Raw genomic sequence first — 18,207 nt, 5'->3', positions numbered from 1 at the left:
CCTTGGTCTCGATGACATCAAGGTGTGAAGGGTGTGAGGGAGGGTCGTCAGTCCAGAGGGGAAAGCAGTGCACTGTCGAGCTGTGGATGAAGTTCTTGAAGCAGATTGTTGTTGTCTGTGAATTTCCATTTGGCTGTGTTTTGTTCTCACGTCTGTACTTTTTCCTTTTCGTAACAATGCGTTATTGTTTTCTTTCTTAAAGTCTTGCTTTTATTGCTTTCTGTTTATAACTGGAATGCTGTTTTGCAGTTGAAAGCTGAAGACCGGAGACAAAATAATGACATTGTGATGACGTTAGAGGTAAGCAGAACTCATTGGGTGACTGAAGTGGTTAATGGACTGCTTTCGGTCCTGTGTGTGATGGTATTATTATCCAAACTTGACCCACGAGGCCTTGATGTGTACCTTACTGTGTATGGCTCTCAGACTAAGGTCCTTGAACTGGAGCAATTCTGTCAGCACCAGAGTGAGCAGTTTAACAGACTGTCTCGCCAGATGGAGATATTGCGTCAACATCCGGGACAAGGTGATGATAAGAACGGTTCTTGCTTTATTTTAATGAATGTGGCTATGAAAGTTTTATTACATGTATTGTTGACACAAGCAAGGGTGATGATGTATTTTCACCGTAGTTTGCTGTGTGAGATCCTCTGCATGCTCAGTTGGCCCTCCCAAGGCTGGGTCCAGTACTATTAGCCCCTGGAAGGATTCCCTTTCTAACCCCTTGTCCTGCACTTTGAATTCTGCCTGTCGTCTGGAGATGTGTGAGGTGAGAAATATAGAATGCCGAAATGAGGACAGTTGCTGGTATGTTTGCCTGCTTTGTTTGAAGCCAGCTGCATCTACATATCGCTTGCACAAAAATAGCGTTCATTTTGACACTGTTCTCCCTCCAACGTAATATTGAATACCTAATTATTGTTGGACTCTCTGCACTCGCAGGTGGACACCATCAGTGAGGTTGAAGACCTTGAGATGGACTCTGTTTCTCCATCGAGCAGCATTGGGCCCCAAAAGGACAGGAAGCTTCGAGTTTTTATCGCACGTTTCAGGTAACATGTAAGTCTGTGTTTGTCGTCTATATCATGAGCATCATCTTTATTTTTTGCATTGATGCATTCCTCTGCAAATTACATCAAAAGTTCTGCGGATATTACAGCTTAGATTTGGTTGTTAATTTAGGCCCTACCGGTCTCTTTTAAGTGGTGAGTGACGGTGTACCAAGGTAAGGTCTCAAAACTGTCCAAGTTTTGCAGTAATAACATTGTGTAATTTTGCAAAATACTCGCCAACCACAGGAGTCTACTCCCTCGAAGTCATTGCTCAATGTGAAAACAATAATGGATTATAGATCAACACGAGTCAAACAATTGAGTTTATGGACTTCATATGGATGCTTGGAATACAGGCCAAGGATGTGATGTTGCTTGTGCATGTTAAAGATACAGGAAACCCTCCAATATTGTGGGTTCTACTATCGCGGGTTTCTATCAATCGCAGAGAAGCAATTGTGTTCCGATTCTGCTATCGCAGTTTTTGAGCTCAGATGAGTCATCGTTTGCATCCCATGTGTGAATGATTACCTCCCATAATGAGCCCTGTGGTGTTTCTCATAAACCGTTTTTAATGAGCCCAAATGTGAAGCGATGGACAAAGTTAATTGTACCAAAAGGCAGAGAAAGTTTATGACGTTGGGCAAAAACATCGAGTTGTTAGATCGGTTGGTTCAGGAGAAAATGCGGAATCCGTACAGTCCGCCATAACGGGGTTGATGATTGCAGGTAAAATCTTCCCCATTGTACTCTTCCTCATTTGTAAACCTTCATTTTCCTTCACAAATAATTCCTAAACGTTCATTTCCCAACTCCATATTGTAACCTTATTGCAAAATACTTAATTTCCGACTCCTGGATTCGAACCCACATTCTCATGCGCAGCTCATGAAGCAAATCGAGGGGAAGGGGATTATGACAGAACAGGTTTTTAACACCGATGAGGTGGAAGTTGTTATAATCTAGTATCCTGGTCCCCAAGTAGGGAAGATCGTTGTTCAATGAAAGGTGATTTGAGGATCGTGTTACTCTTCCCATTATGAGTTGTGGCAATGCTGCAGGCGCCTTCGTTGTCAAGCTAATGCTGCTTTTTAGTTTGCTGAATCACCTTGCCCACTCACCCCTTCCCCGCTCACCCCATCCCCCCTCACCCCACCCCTCACCCCTTCCCCCGCTCACCCCTTCCCCCGCTCACCCCTTCCCCCGCTCACCCCTTCCTCCGCTCACCCCTTCCTCCGCTCACCCCTTCCCCGCTCATCCCCTTCCCCGCTCACCCCTTCCCCGCTCACCCCTTCCCCCGCTCACCCCTTCCCCGCTCACCCCTTCCCCGCTCACCCCTTCCCCGCTCACCCCTTCCCCGCTCACCCCTTCCCCCGCTCACCCCTTCCCCGCTCACCCCTTCCCCCGTCACCCCTTTCCCCGTCACCCCTTTCCCGCATCACCCCTTTCCCGCATCACCCCTTTCCCGCATCACCCCTTTCCCGCATCACCCCTTTCCCGCATCACCCCTTCCCCGCTCGCCCCTTCCCCGCTCGCCCCATCCCCGCCGCCCCATCCCCGCTCGCCCCATCCCCGCTCGCCCCATCCCCGCTCGCCCCATCCCCGCTCGCCCCATCCCCGCTCGCCCCATCCCCGCTCGCCCCATCCCCGCTCGCCCCATCCCCGCTCGCCCCATCCCCGCTCGCCCCATCCCCGCTCGCCCCATCCCCGCTCGCCCCATCCCCGCTCGCCCCCTTCCCGCCCACCCCTTCCCCCGCTCACCCCTTCCCCCATTACCCCTTCTCCCATCACCCCTTCCCAGCTCACCCTCCCCTCGTTCCACTCCACCCTCCCCTCTTACAGCATCAACCCGTGATAAATCTTGTGGTTTCTATTGACAGCAGAGTACAATGTGAGTACAAATATGTTTACCATCACCCACCTCTCTGTTTTGTAATAAATGTATAAGGTAAAACTCTTGTGTTTTTGTTTAATTTACATGGTATTTATTGTATTTACATGTTTATTTCAGCGTTAACATTTTATATATATATATATATATATATATATATATATATATATATATATATATATATATATATATATATATATATATATATATATATATATATATATATATATATATATATATATATATATATATATATATATATTGTTGCGGATTCGCGCCCGCCGGCGTGCGGACGGCCACGTAACTCGAATCGCGGCACGTCGCCCACCGGACGGACAATCCAGTCGTGACCCTCTCGGACTAACGCCGGGAACCAGTCACGGGTGTACCTTTCGGTCTCACCACGATCGTGCCAATCGGCCCCCGCGTGGGATAGGGTTGCTCGCCAAATTCGACCTACCTAAGTATCCACACGGAGGGTAGACCGGGCGATCGCACCTCGCCGCAGGTCGACTTCGGACACGGGCCACTTTAAGCGACCCGTTCCGTACTATCGGGATAACCGAGCGGTGTTATTCGTCGGCCTCGACGGTTCGATTAATTATCGGCCGTTTTAGCCCACGACCAACCCTTTACGTGAAACAAGATGGAGATTCAATAGAGGAAAAGACGAAGCGAAGCGGGAAAACAGTTCAACAATAAGCACATTTATTTCGCGATGAACGGAAAGCACACATATACAATTCCACCAAAAGCACATGTAAAAGAAGAAGACAATGCAATATTACACAAAAAGCAAATGCAACAATGCAGATCTAACCGACTACCGGGCACACGGCAACACTTATACAATTTTACTTCACAGACGGCGCCGACAACACATATTCCCAAAGCAAAAGAAAAGAGAACCACCCTCCAGGATGAGGCGGGCCTGGGGCCGAGACCGGGTCGGGCCTACCGTCTGATGATGAGACGCAGAGCGGCGGTGGCGCCTCAACTCCGCGGGCCTCGCGGACAGTGTCTGGTAGGGGGTGGGAAGGGGGCCCCCTTTGTCGCACTATCTCAGCGCGGGGGGAAACAGGAGGGGGTTGCTGATGCTCGGGGGAAGGAGGATTTCACCCTGTCTCGGGTCCCGCGGCGAGCGTCTCCTCCTCCACCTCGGTCGCGTTGCTGGCCTCTCCCTCTGCAGCTCCCGGCACCGACGCGAGCACCCCCTCGTCCGCCTTCGCCGCCGTCACCTCTCCACAGCTCCGTCTACTCGCCCTCTCCGTCTCCTCTCTTGGCTCGTCCCAACTCTTCACTCTTGACTTCTCCCACTTCTTTCCAGCTCCACCGACGACTCTCTTGAACTCCGCACAACTGAACTGCCTTGACTGACGAACGCAGCCGTTTATATAAGCCCCGTGGCTTCGCTCTTTCACCCTTGACCCTCTGCCTCCGACCCTTCACCTCTAACTGGCTCCCCATTGGACCGAGGAAAAGTGGGCGTGAATGCTTTTTGATCCATGAATTTGCATATAGCGACCGCCCTCCAACGCCCTGGAGGCGGGGCCAAATCGCCCCTCGCTCACCGATTGGACGGAACAAAAGTGGGCGTGAGTCGTTTTTGATCCGTTTTCTGCGGAAAGTCCGTGATGTTTTTGAATACGCTGCTCGGTGCGCGCCCCGCACGAGTCCAGCATCGGTGCCCACGAGTGGCGCGAGATGGTGTGGATGCGATGGTGGCGAGTTGTGACGGTAAAGGTCGTGGCGGTTGTTGTGAAGCGGCGTTGTGGTTGGTGGTTGTTGTGAAGCGGCGTTGTGGTTGGTGGTTGTTGTGAAGCGGCGTTGTGGTTGGTGGTTGTTGTGAAGCGGCGTTGTGGTTGGTGGTTGTTGTTGTGAAGCGGTGTTGTGGTTGGTGGTTGTTGTTGTGATGGCTGTTGAGACGTGGTTGGTGGTGGTAGTAATGGCGGCTGGTCCAAAATAAAGATAGTAAAAGAAAAACGGCTATCCTGAAGAATCGCAGCCCGACTGAATGACATTTATTCCCTCGAAACAACGGGTTTGGGCCTAACTACACATATACTTACCGAGATATCTCACCTAAGGGACCTGAATGGTGGTTTGTGAATTTCGTCAACCACAACAATATATATATATATATATATATATATATATATATATATATATATATATATATATATATATATATATATATATATATATATATATATATATATATATATATATATATATACACACGTGTTTATTTCAATAGCAATGTGTTTATTTATGGCCACCGTCGATCTTCCTCGTTATCTTCTCGAAGCCCAGGAACCGAACCCCCGCTTTTCCATTGGCTGCTTCGTTTCCACAATCACGGTTTCAACTATCGCGACATTTTCCAGGAACCTTAACCCCGTGATATTGGAGGGTTTCCTGTGCCATTGTCTTTCATATGCCTGATGTTGGCTTGATGGTTAGGGTGGTGGGCTTGGGATCCTAAGGTAGAGAGTTGCGACCCTTCCAGGATTGTGCCCAATAGCCCAGAAGACTGCTTCGGCAGCACCGGCGCTCTGTACAGAGTATGGTCCCGATGGAATGGAATGGTGTCTTTCATCATGGGAGGCATTTCCGAATCTGGATGTAAAAATTGGAATGACCAGCGATTGCAAAAAGACTTTAAATTGGAAAAGAATTGTGAATAAACTTATGAAATGCTCCAATGTGGAGAAGACGACTTTTGGATATCAACAGCCTCATCCTCACACAACAGACGCAAAAGCTTCCTTTGCAATGAAAGCAGAGCCACTCAGCTGCTTTACCTGCCGGTTGTGGTTTACCTATTTATTTCTAATTCTAAATTGAACAGCCTTTGTAGAACCAGTCAAAGAAATGTGTTACAGCCTACCAAATGAAAAAGCAGTGAAGGATTCATGAGGAAATGACTCGGACCACGTCCAGCATGAGTGTAGAACTGTGGACTGTTTCTTAATCTTGGATTTCATTTACAGATGGTTTCTGCAATAACTTTTTATGTTCCTCGTATGTTTCGAAAGATCATGGAATTTTTCACTCCATATAAAGTTGTATCAAACCCTGTATTATTATTTTGAGCAAATTTGGCCATTTTTCAATATAAAGCCCAAGCTGCACTTGCTTTAAGTAGTCATGTGGGAATGATGGTGGCCGAGTGGTGATGATGCTGGACTGGCATTTATAGCTTGTGGGTTCCAATCTAGCTGAAAGCCACATTATTAAGGAACTGAATTCTAAACTTATGGAAATCAGGCTAGTCTCAAGAAAATTACCATGTCGGTAAAAACCCAGCTTGTTTATTCATGGCCCTCAGTGTCTGCCTACCTCACTTGGTATAGTCTACACTAGCGCCATGCCTACCTGTCACTTCACTCTTCGGGTTTAATCAAAAGATAGCAAGTTGCACTTCACAAAAGTATTGCATGTTTATCTGCGAGTCCCAATGAGGATGTGAAATGTGAAAATGGATCTTTTATAACATGTAGTAGTGGTTGTTGTCAATGCTGCTGCTGCTGCTGTCGCCATGGCTGTGGTTGTTTGTGTGCTCTGTCCGTGTACTATTATATATTTTTCTCTTGCTTCGTGAAGAAAGAAGTATTACCATAATTAAATTTGTGTACTTTGTGTACTCCTTCCACGTCCGTCTTGCTTTATTCTAAAGGGTTCCTGCCGTCATACCTCGAGAAATACAACATGAAGGCTCCAAGTCCTGCTTCTTCTTCTTCTTCTTCCCACCCTGAAAGACTGCCTTTTAAAACTGGCTGCCATTCTTATGATTAAACGGGAATATTGTTGTTCCAAGTAAATCGATTATTAGCTTTCCAACGGCACCATTTTTATTCTATGAAAGCAGGAACCCTTTAGTTAGAAGAAAGAAGAAAGCATGACGGACTCACACACATCGTCAGGAAGAAAAAGGTGTTGGGGGGGGGGGTGCGGTGGGGGAGTGTACTGGCATTACGACCTTCACATTGGGTGGACCAGTATGCTTCAATAGAACGCCCTCTGATCTGTAACTCCCATGGCAAGCCTTTGAAAGTACATTTGTGAATCTTAAATCGGAGATCATAAATCACAAGATATTAGTAGTTCTGAAAATCTAGTTGCATTGTTGGTATTTTATTTTTTGGGTTTGTGCGGCAGTTACAATCCATTTGATGGGCCCAACGAGAACCCTGAGGCAGAGCTGCCCCTTGTGGCTGGAGATTACGTGTATGTACGTGGTGGCGTGGATGATGACAGCTTCTACGAAGGTAGGGGCATTGACTGGTTGCTTATGTGCTGCCGAGGCAATTATGCCTTGGTGAACAAATATGTATTGGTCTTTTTTTGGTCTTGTGCTTTTTGCACAAAATTCATTTAAATGTATTATTGGAGTTGTTTCAATCCACTTGCAAATTGGCTTTTTTTGGCAAAAAATGATAAAGCAACACATTCTGGTGAGATATTCAATCTTAGCCAGCAGGACAAGTTGATTGCTGCTGCAAGGTAAGGTTTATGTTTGCAATTGAACCTGCAAAGAGACTAAAGTGAGTTTTGGCATCTTCCAGGGGAGTTGATGGATGGAAGGAGGGGCCTCATTCCTTCCAACTTTGTCGAGCTCATTTCAGATGATGACCTGTTTGGAAACAATGGTCTCCCCTTTAGCCTTTCTCCTGATTCATCCTGCCATGGGCGTCTAGATCCATATCTTAGTGGACTTTCCTCAATTCAGTCATGCCAAAATGAGCTGCCAGCCACATCAGTTTTCAATGAACAGTTTCATCCTGCACTGAAGGAAACATCTCAGGATGGCAAAATCAGTGGGTACCTTGTGAACTTGCGAACTGAAGATGAAGAATCAATGACTGCAGAAGATCCACCCTGCCCTCGTTGCATTAGTCTTGTAAAACAGTTGTCCAGGAGCGTCATCGTGACGTGGGAGCCTCCATGCCCCCATGCAGACGGCCGCTTTTCACCACGGTGCTACAAAATATTTGTGGATGGCAATCCTTGGCTGAGTGTGACAGCAGCACAAACGGGAAAGCACAAAGCACTGGTGGAGAGGCTGGATTTGGACAAACGTGTGCATCGTGTCAGCATCCAGTGCGTGAGTGAGTGCGGTCTGTCAGACCCACTGCGTTGCAGTATCTTGGTCGGACGTGATGCAAGTCCCGCCCCCACCGCACTGAAGGTGTCAAACATTACGGCTACCTCCTCGCTGCTTTCTTGGCTGCCGGGCAGCAGCACCTTTACTCATGTGCTGTGGTTGAATGGGAAGAGGCGGGCCTTTGTCCCGGCGGGTCGGAACTCGTACATTCTGGTGGCATTGGATCCTGAGAAAACTTATACAGTGCAGTTGGAAGCTCAGCTTGCTGGAACTCACTGGGATCTTCCTGCAGTGTGTCAACAGAACAGGGAGGCTCATTTGAGCTTTACGACCAAGCCCACAGGTAATATCGGTGCAGACTGTTTTGTATAAATGTCTATCCAGTAATTTTATAAGGCTGCTCAATGTAAAGATATCTTGTAACAATAACCAAGGGAAAGGCATGTCTATAATTGAGGAACTTAAGTGCAAAATGCTGTATATGCCATTTTGGGAGGATTAACCATATATCTGCATTGGACTGTTGTGCAAAAAAACAATGTATGAAATCACAAAAATGACCAGATCAACTAAATTGCTGCTGAGGTACAGCGCTGATGTCACTGACTTCAAACACTGTCTTAGTTGACTAATCTAAGTGAGTGGGACTTAAGTCGGTAAAATCAAAATTAACCCATTGACTGCCATGGACCATTTCCCAAAAGGTAACATATTGAAATCCAAAAATCATCAAGTTTACTTGCTGCCGAAAATCAGAGGAATACTGATATCATACATTTCAAACACTGGCGTAGAGAGTCGACTAACCACTTAGTGGTGCTGTGTCCATAAGTTAGGTATTCACCCTTTGATTTTTGTGGACTATTTTGCAAAAATTAAAGTGCAGTAAAATCACAAATAACACCAAATTAACGAAATTGCTGCTTCGGAATACCAATATCACTGATTTCACAACACTATCTACTAAAACGTAATTAATTCTGAATTAATAAGTCCAGTAATTTGAATCGGACATGACACAATTAACGTACATTACAAAAAGGGCCAAATATCAGTTAGCTTCGGGTACACCTGGGCTATTGGTATGATATTTAACAAGTCCATAGACTACTGAATACAGTTTAGTTAACACAGAATCTTCCGACTGCACTCACTGTCAGTGTCAATCAAAATCCACAAAATATCGGACAAATATCACAGATTCATCAAAGGATGCATAATGAGTTATAGATTCATGATTATCAGCTGAGTTAGCAATACTGCTGAGTCACTATCACTGGCATTTGTGTGGCCAGCATCTGCAAGGGCATCGGTGTAGGATTCAAGAACATTTGATTGGTTGCGTGGCTATACTGCATTGTGTATACAATCGGGAGTGGCGCTCAGTGTTTTGAAACAAAAGGCAGATGTGTGCGGCGTTTTACATGGCGAATATGGTGTTTTTAACCAAAAACGAGGCTTTTTTTTGTTTACATAGTCGAGCCTTGTGGAAGAGCTGTGACACTGAACAGATCAGGACATACAGTACAGTGGCCTGCAAAGGTATTCACCCCAACCAATAATGCCACATTAGGATGCATTATGCATTATCTAGAAACTGTTTTTTCAAATGAACTTTTTTATTCATAACTGAAGAGATCAAAGTAAACACCGTTGTACCTGAAGCAGGTTACATGTCATGAATACCGACAAAAAAGGTAGAAATTAAAATTCACTGGTTGTAAAAGTATTCAACGCCCAAGGTCAGTACTTGGTGGAAGAACCTTTTACAGCAATAACTGCTTTGAGTATTTTAGGGTATATCTCTACCAGCTTTTCACAGTGAGATGGTGAAATCTTTGCCCATTCTTCACGTGAAAATTGCTCTAGTTCTGCCAAGTTTGATGGGGATAATCACTGGACTGCAATCTTCAAGTCTCGTCAAAAATGTACAATTGGGTTCAAGTCAGGACTTTGACTGGGAAACTCAAGAACATTTATTTTCTTCATATTCAGCCACTTCAATATGGCTTTTGGCTTTGTGCTTTGTATCATAATCCTACTGAAATGTCAATCTCCAACCCAGTTTCAGATTAATGGCTGACACGAGCAGGTTTTCAAAAAGAATTCTCCTGTACTTTACACTGTCCATTGTCCCTTCTATCCGAACAATCTTGACAGTCACTACTGATGAAAAGCAACCCCATAATATGATATGGCCACTGCCATGCTTGACATTCGGGATGGTGTTGACTGGGTGATGTGCAGTGTTCGGCTTGCACTTAACGTAATGCTTTGAATTTAGACAAAAAAGTTCAACTTCTGTCTCGTCTGAACACAAAAAGTTTCTCCACAGGCCTGCAGTAACATTAAGATGGTTTTTCACAAACTCCATATGAGCTTTTAGATGTGTCTTTTTCAGTAATGGCTTCTTTCTTGCCACCTGTCCATAGACACCAGCTTTGAGAAGGGAGTGGGATATTGTTAATTTAACACTGATCCACATCTCGGACAAATAATCTTGCAGATCTTTCAAAGTCATTGTTGGACTTAGAGTGACATATCGATCCAATTTCCTACTTGTCCGGCTGTTAAGTTTGGATGGGCGACCTGATCTGGGTGGTATGATACGTCTTCCACTTGTTAATGATGGATTTCATCGCACTCAAAGGGATAATGAGTGTCTGAAATCTTATTATAACCCTCTGCTGAACGATGCTTCTCCACCACTTTAAGTCTGATTTATTTGGAAAGCTCAGGTCGGTCAGGTATGGGAGCATGCGCCGGAGCAGCGCATCATTGCATTCACTTTCCGCCAGTACTCCAGGGGCCTCTATCTGGCCATCCCTCAGACAGATGCCTGGCCCATCCCCATCTTCTAGAGATGCTGATCAACCTGCTGCAACCACGAGGCACGAGGTCGGTCCATTGGCCTCCTGCACTCATGAGGCTTCCTCGCTGAGAGAATCTAGTGAGCAGGATCAGCATCAGGAAAACGAGCCACATGTCCATACAGCCACAGTTGACAATCATGGACTATACAGGTAACAAATCTCAATTGAGTGTCTCTCAGCAACCGCTCGTTGGACACAAAATCCGACTAGCGATAGCCAAGGATTCTCCTAAGAGACGTAGTACCAAAGGAATTAAGTCTCCATCTCAGAACCCTGGTCAGAGTCCAAGTCTCACATCTGTAGAGCAAGACTGGAAGCACCAAGGACCTGAAGACTCAGACTTTCGTCATCCTCCATAGGTACTGGCAATGCCACACCCCATGAGCCAGTGAATCCATGACTCCACAGGCCCGACCCAGACGTCTGTTGACCTCTGGCTCACAGCCAGCAGAGACATGAATATCACTGCCAAGGTAAGTGAATCTCTCTGTGACCTCAACATCCTCCCCACAAACGGGTACAGACAAGATAGCAGCATCCAAGATGTAATTTAAAGCCTGGATCTTAGTTTGGACCCAGGAAACCCATAATCCCAGCGGCTCAGACTCATCATTCAGCACCTCAAGAGCCCCCAAAAGGATATCCAGAGTCTCCACAAAGATGACTACATCATCTGCGAAATCAAGGTCAGAGATCTTGACATTCCCAAACAATGCTCTGTAGCTTGATCTCTCTGATATTCTCCCCAGAATCCAGTCCATACAAGCACTGAAAAGTGTGAGGGCTAACACATACCCCTGGAAAAAACTCCAGTAACAACTGGAAATAAGTCTGAGATGGTATCGCCACATCTCACAGCATAATACAGACATCAGATTGATCAGTTTTGGTGGCACCCCACGAAGACCAAGAATCCTCCAGAGGGCATTCAGATTCACTGAATGAAATGCTTTGCAGATTAGCCAAAAATAGCCAAATGATAATGAGGAATTATAGAATTGTTTTAGAGTAATCACAAACTTTCATTCAGTGCAAGAATTCTGTTCAGAGCATGTTCAGCAACAAGGTTGTAGAAATTTGAATAATGGAAGGTGGTTGCTCCGCCATCAAAATTGCCGTTAACATTACCTTGAAAACTATGGCTGAATCAATATTTTCCAGACCCAACACCCAATACAATGTAGATATATTTGCTACTAAATGGCACTGTAATGAGCTGCAAAGATACAGCAGAAAATGCACAGCGAATACATATAAAATGTGAAAAAAAATTTTAAATCACTATTTTGTATGTTTGTGATGTTATTGGATGCAAATTAGCTCCACAATAGCAATGAAGGACACCATTGTGTAGAGGATAGTCGGACCTTACATTCAACACCAGAATTGTGTTTCTCGCTTCTATAATAAGAATGTTTTATGAGTTAGAATGAATTTAGTAATTTTTGGTGGTTACCATGGAAACGGTTCTGTTAAAAATAATTGCACCACTTTCAGACCCTAAATCCACCCTGGTGATGACCCCCACAGACCCACCTAACATATTGGTACCATTGGCATTTTTTGACCAAACCACTTGTGCAAGGGTGCTGAAATCAGATTTGGCTGTTAGACTGGGATAGGGAAATGAGAAACTGAGCACTGAGATAAGTTTGAATTTTTTTCTGATGATGATGTTCTTGGTTGTTGGGTTTTTTGAGGTTGTTTTTTTCTGAGTGAGATGTGTTGAGATGTAGTGGGGCAACTTAGCATAACAATTGTGCATTTTGTGAGGAAAGTACCAAATTTGGCACACGAGTAGCCTAACATATTATGAACAGATTTGGATATTGGGCCATCTCAAATTCAGCCGCTGATGGCTGTGGCAGCCATTTTCCACTGCCATCAAAAAATTGAGATGGCCCAATATCCAAATCTGTTCATAATATGATAGGCTACTAGTGTGCCAAATTTGGTGCTTTCCTCACAAAAATGCACAATTGTTATGCTATATTTAGCTAAGATTCCCCACTTATGTGTTGTTTGTAATTTTGAGGGAGGAGGGGAAATGAATTGAGCTGAGGCATCAGAAATAACACCTGGGATAAAAGGACCGAAAATGATGCAAACAAGCGGAGGGGAAGCACACGCGACTATCATCAGTCGACCTGACTTAACCCAGGGCAAATTATAAACATTCAACACAGCAGGTTACAGTTTGGGACAGAAAAATTGGAAAACAGCAAAACGGGGATAAAAAAATAAAACGGTAAAACACAGCATATGTGGTCTGTAGTACTTAGCTTTGATGCACTGGTTGGAGCGAGAACCGATCACTTGTCCACGTGCGCTGAATCCCGAACCGGAAATGTTTTGGGGTTCAGCCAAACAAGCATTGAACAAGCAATAGGTATATCTTGGAGTAGGGGGGGGAAAGGAAGGTTATTTAAATATGTTCAGAAGGATTGCAGACGTGTTTTTGGATTTATACACTGAAAGCTGTTTTTTTTTTAAATTATATTAAGAAATGAATTATGAGAATGTGCCCTCATCATAAATGTTTTCACACATAATTTTAGAATTTTTTTTCTGATATGAGACCATAATAACATTACACTTGGTTATTCTGCTTAGGTGTGGTGCTTGTACAAAGCAGCGCTAAATATAGTCGCTTGACAGGTCCCCAAAGCCGGTATGATTTCATGAGAATTTAGATTATCAGGACACCGAATTAACGGGGTTCCTGAGTAATGCTGGAGATAATAAATATTTCTTGCGATTAACCGAATGGTACGAGACTAATCGAGACAATTTTCATTACACTACTATTAATGCTTCACTGTCCTTGGTTTTCCATCAGGACTATCCCAAGTGTTCTTCCTCTTTACCATGATCTATTCTTCCTCTTCACAAAATTATTTTCCAAAACTGTCTCTCAGCTAAGAACTTTGTCCACTAACCCTCTTCCCACACCTACAGCACTACAGAAAGAATATTACCTCCTATCCCTATATCTCCGTTTGTCAAATTTGGGAATTTGGAATCTGCCACCCTCCACTTCGTGTCCCCTCTTTCCACCCTCCCCACACACCTCACCCCCTCAAAGCTTCATGTTCCCTGTTTCTGAATCCCTCTCTACTCACCCCTCAATGACACCCCTCAAGCCTTCCCTGCGCCCACCCACTCAAACAAGCCCCTTCAAAGCCTACCCCCACACCCCAGTCCTGCAACCTCCCAATGCCTCCTTCCCTGTCCCTAAATGTGTGGACCTTAAACATACAAGATCTCAGCTCTAACCTGACGATCTCTCAATCCAGGCTGCTGCTGACTGCCTGGACATCATCTATTTTACAGAATCCTTCCTCCCACAGGACATCCCTGACTCCTTGGTGTCTCTCCCTGGCTATTGTCTCCTCCATTTTGATAGACCTGAACCTTGCCGTGGCAGTGGAGTTGCACTTTACATCAATAAGTCAATTTCTCACTGCCCTTTCTATTGATCTTACACCTCCCAACCCAGAGGAATACTTTTGACTGTGACTTCCCCTCCACTCCCATCTACTGTTCATCTGTGTGTTGTGCTGTCCTAACAGTGACGACTACTCCATCTACATCTCTCTCAGACAACATGAACAAACTTTTAACCACTCATCCCAACTCTCTCTCTCTCTTCCTTATATGTGGTGATTTCCATTGTCACCATGTAAATTGGTTGGGTGTTGGGACTGACTCGATCTGTGAAGTTTTCCACCCGGATTTCTCCCAATGCTGTTGACAAACTTCCCTGTAAATACCTTCTGCTCTTCTTCTGTTCCAACTGGTTCTTCTGATCATATGCTTGTGAAAGTCAACATCTCTCGGGAGAGCTGCCTCAATGTCGGCGAGTCTGGCAGTTCATTCAAGCAGATTGGCAGAGACTGCAAGCAGTCATCTCTCTTCAGGACTGGTCTCCCATATCTACTGTTCCAGATGTTGACTCAGCCTGGGAATTCTTCCACAGAAACCTGCTCTCTCTTATGCAGAGATTCATACTTTCTCGTCTTCAGTTATTCTTCCCTTCTTCCTGCCCATGGTGCACCGAAAGCGGTGGTCAGGCAGTTGATCTGAAACAACTTGCCTTCCTTTTCTGGAAGGCTAATCCAACTGATTGCAATCTCAGTTCATTCCTCAAAGCCTGCAACAAGTGTGTGTCCATTTTCAAGAGAGTCAGAAAACAACATCTGTCCAACCTCAAGATTGAACTTTCAAACTTGTCTCCCTCCTCTAAAACCTAGTGGTACCTTGTCAAGTCTGTCTCTGGAGTATGCTCCCCTTCCATCCTTTCCTCACTTCAAATGGCACCATGGCTAACTCTGCTCGTGAGAAGGCCGAATGCCTCAAGTCTGTGTTTGCGTCAAAATATTGTTCCCCCCCCCAACCCCTCACGCTCGGTCACACCCATCCTTCCCTGTCACACCCATCTGCTCCTGGACTCTGTTTCTTTTGCACCTAAGAAGGTGGAGAAGGTTCTTTCAACCCTCGACTGACTGCAGCTGGACCGGATGACATCGGCTCACGTGTCCTAAAAACCTGCTCTGCTGCTCTTGCACATCCTCTCTCTGCTATTTTTACCCTATCATTTGCTCCAAGTCATCGTCCATCTGCTTGGAAATCAGTCAACATCACTGCGCTACAGACAAAGGTGCAACAACTGATCCTTTAAAATACAGAACTATCTTCTGCAAGGTCATGAAATCGATCATCACAGTTGTCATAAAATCATTCCTTTTCTCCAACAGCCTCAACTCAGATCATCAATTCAGATTCAGACCTGGTCACTCTACATTGGACATGCTGCTTCTACTCTCCCAACAATGGAAGAGGCCCTCAATATCAGACATGAGATCAGGGCCGTCTCTCTGGACATATCTCATGCTTTAGATGCAGTCTGGCATCCTGCCTATGGACTCCAAGGCCCAACTCCACTCGTGGACTGCTGACTTCCTCCGCTCTCGTAGTTAGCGTGTGACTCACAATGGAACCCTTTCATCTCCTCTCCCTGTCAAGGATGGAGTACCCCAAAGCAGTGTTCTAGGTCCCATGTTATTCCTAATCTTCATCAATGATCTCACTGACTCTCTGGAATCCATCCATTGGAACCATACTCTGTACAGAGCATTGGTGCTGTTGAAGCAGTTTCCTGGGCTATTGGGCACAATCTTGAATAGGTCGCCACTCCAACGCAGAACACTCAAATATCTCAATCATCCGAGCAAGCTGGTATTCATTTTGCCGACCTCTGAAGGATGACAGGCTGAGTCAACCCCACCTGGTATTAATTTAACGACAAAGTGGGATTTTAACTCAGGACCCGAGGATCCCAAGCCCACCACGCTAACCATTTAGCCAACACCAGGCTCTCTAGAAAATCCTCTTCATCTCTTTGCTGATGACTCTACTCTCTGCTGAGACATCTCTCATCATTCTGACAGACATACAGTTCGCAGCTTCTCCCTTCTCCTCAGACCTTGAGAAAATCACAAACTGGCCAAACACAATTTTGTTTATGTATCCATATTGTCCTCCCTTTGCGTTCTCCCTTACATCTCATCATTACCTGCATCTCTTGTTTTTCCGTCACCGAATACTTTCTTCCTCCGTCCTGTTGGTGTTTCCCCTTTCTCTTGCTGTTCCCTTTGTTATGTTGTATCCTGATTTGTTCTGTATAATCGCTCTTCAATGAGCCTCGACCATGTTAAAATAATATATATATTAAAAAAAAAAAAAAAAAATATATATATATATATATATATATATATATATATATATATATATATATATGTTTTAAAAACCAAGCCCCAACATTCATGGACGCCGACATTCGTGGCATTTTTCAGGAACGTATCTCCTGTGAATGGCGGTGTCCCACATTACAGAATTTAAATGCACAACAAAAAACAAAATGCATATAACAATGCTCCACCTACACAAAATACTGATAAAGCTATCTGCCGATGTAAAGGATTGAGATTGAAAGCTTTGATGTCCAGTATTGTATGATCCTGAATAGCAGGCAAGGCCAACAGAACTGAAAATGTAAATTTGGCTTACATAATAACAACATTCCAAGTAGTACTACGTATGCAAAATATTTATCGATAGAACAAGATGAACTGTTCAATGATATTTTTAAACTCGCAGGCAATGCTTTCGATGGCGTAACAAAATGGATTGCATCAGATTAACATGGATGCATCCATATGGTACTGAGAAATGTGCTCAACTGGATATGTCACTTCCTGTTTCCTGTTCTCAATTAACATAATTCCCAGGCAAAAATGGTATAGTTAGAATGATGGTAAGTGAGAGTTATACTCTCATATACCATAGATCATTACAGTTCTAATTACAGTAGTCTGCAGAGAATAACTATTGTAAATGGATGATATTTCCACATTAAAATGGCCAGCAGGGGGCTCTAACTCACAAAGTGCATAAAATATGTGTCAAGGGCTGAACAGAACGTCTTCTTCATTCTAAAGAACACCCATTGTCATGTTACCATCCATCATGTTACAGTAAACCATCGTGTTACCGTCATCGATGAAAAAGTTTCCAAAGTTTGAATGATTCTACTTCAAAAGAAATGTTTTTTTTGCCATTGTTATTTGTATACAAATATGCGCTCAACCTCAGGGTTCCCTGAGCCACCCGTGGATGTGCGGGTCGAGGCTGGACCACTTCCAGGGACCCTGCTTTTATCGTGGCTGCCGGTTACTCTTGACACCTGTGGCTCCTCCAACGGAGCATCTGTTTATGGATATGCTGTTTTCGTTGATGGGAAGAAGGTGCCATCTCTCATTCTTCATCAATGGCAATCACTTGTTAATCTGACAATCTCAACTTCTTCTCTTGCTGAAAAGCAAAGTGTAACTCTGGTAATGACTTTCCCAATGGTCACGACTTATCCAGGTGCTGGAGGTGAGTTGTCCCACGGCTGGCGCAGCCATCTTGGAAAGGGTAGCATGCGGTCAAGCTGTCATGCTTACGCTTCGCACCCTCTCGCAGCATGGCACCTCTGTCGACTCATTCCCTGCACGCTTGCTGGAGGCCCTGCCCCAGACTGGATGTGCACCGACTCCTGCTGCGCTGATTGGCCAGGACCATGAACAGCAGGAATGCAACAGTGATTTCTCAACAGGTGATGGCTGTTCGTCACTACATTGTTTACAAATAATTTGTCCATCCTGAAATGCAGATCATTGGCTTCGGTGGAATATCGACATTTGAAACCACATATCGATGAGGATTCGAGTAGTCATTTAG

The 18,207-nt window shown here is 44.7% G+C and overlaps 1 protein-coding gene across 8 annotated transcripts in view; it reads left to right on the top strand.

The window, feature by feature from the left end:
* LOC147011264 (RIMS-binding protein 2-like) overlaps positions 1–18,207 on the top strand; it is a 206,291-nt gene that overhangs the window by 93,619 nt on the left and 94,465 nt on the right. For 7 of the 8 annotated variants that reach the window (XM_085858924.1, XM_085858928.1, XM_085858925.1 and 4 more), the window contains 8 exons: positions 250–300; positions 427–526; positions 633–769; positions 943–1,052; positions 7,105–7,214; positions 7,512–8,393; positions 17,578–17,729; positions 17,854–18,082. In XM_085858924.1, coding sequence (XP_085715050.1) covers positions 250–300; positions 427–526; positions 633–769; positions 943–1,052; positions 7,105–7,214; positions 7,512–8,393; positions 17,578–17,729; positions 17,854–18,082 — 1,771 coding nt within the window. The remainder of the gene's footprint in view (positions 1–249; positions 301–426; positions 527–632; positions 770–942; positions 1,053–7,104; positions 7,215–7,511; positions 8,394–17,577; positions 17,730–17,853; positions 18,083–18,207) is intronic. The other variant, XM_085858929.1, reaches the window with a different exon arrangement.

This window comes from Eptatretus burgeri, chromosome 16, assembly GCF_056783735.1.
Source record: "Eptatretus burgeri isolate ZD-2024b chromosome 16, Ebu_testis_v1, whole genome shotgun sequence".
In the NCBI taxonomy this organism is placed as follows: domain Eukaryota; kingdom Metazoa; phylum Chordata; class Myxini; order Myxiniformes; family Myxinidae; genus Eptatretus; species Eptatretus burgeri.
Note: the sequence above shows the minus strand (reverse complement) of the source record. Positions and strands in the feature narration are given on the sequence as shown.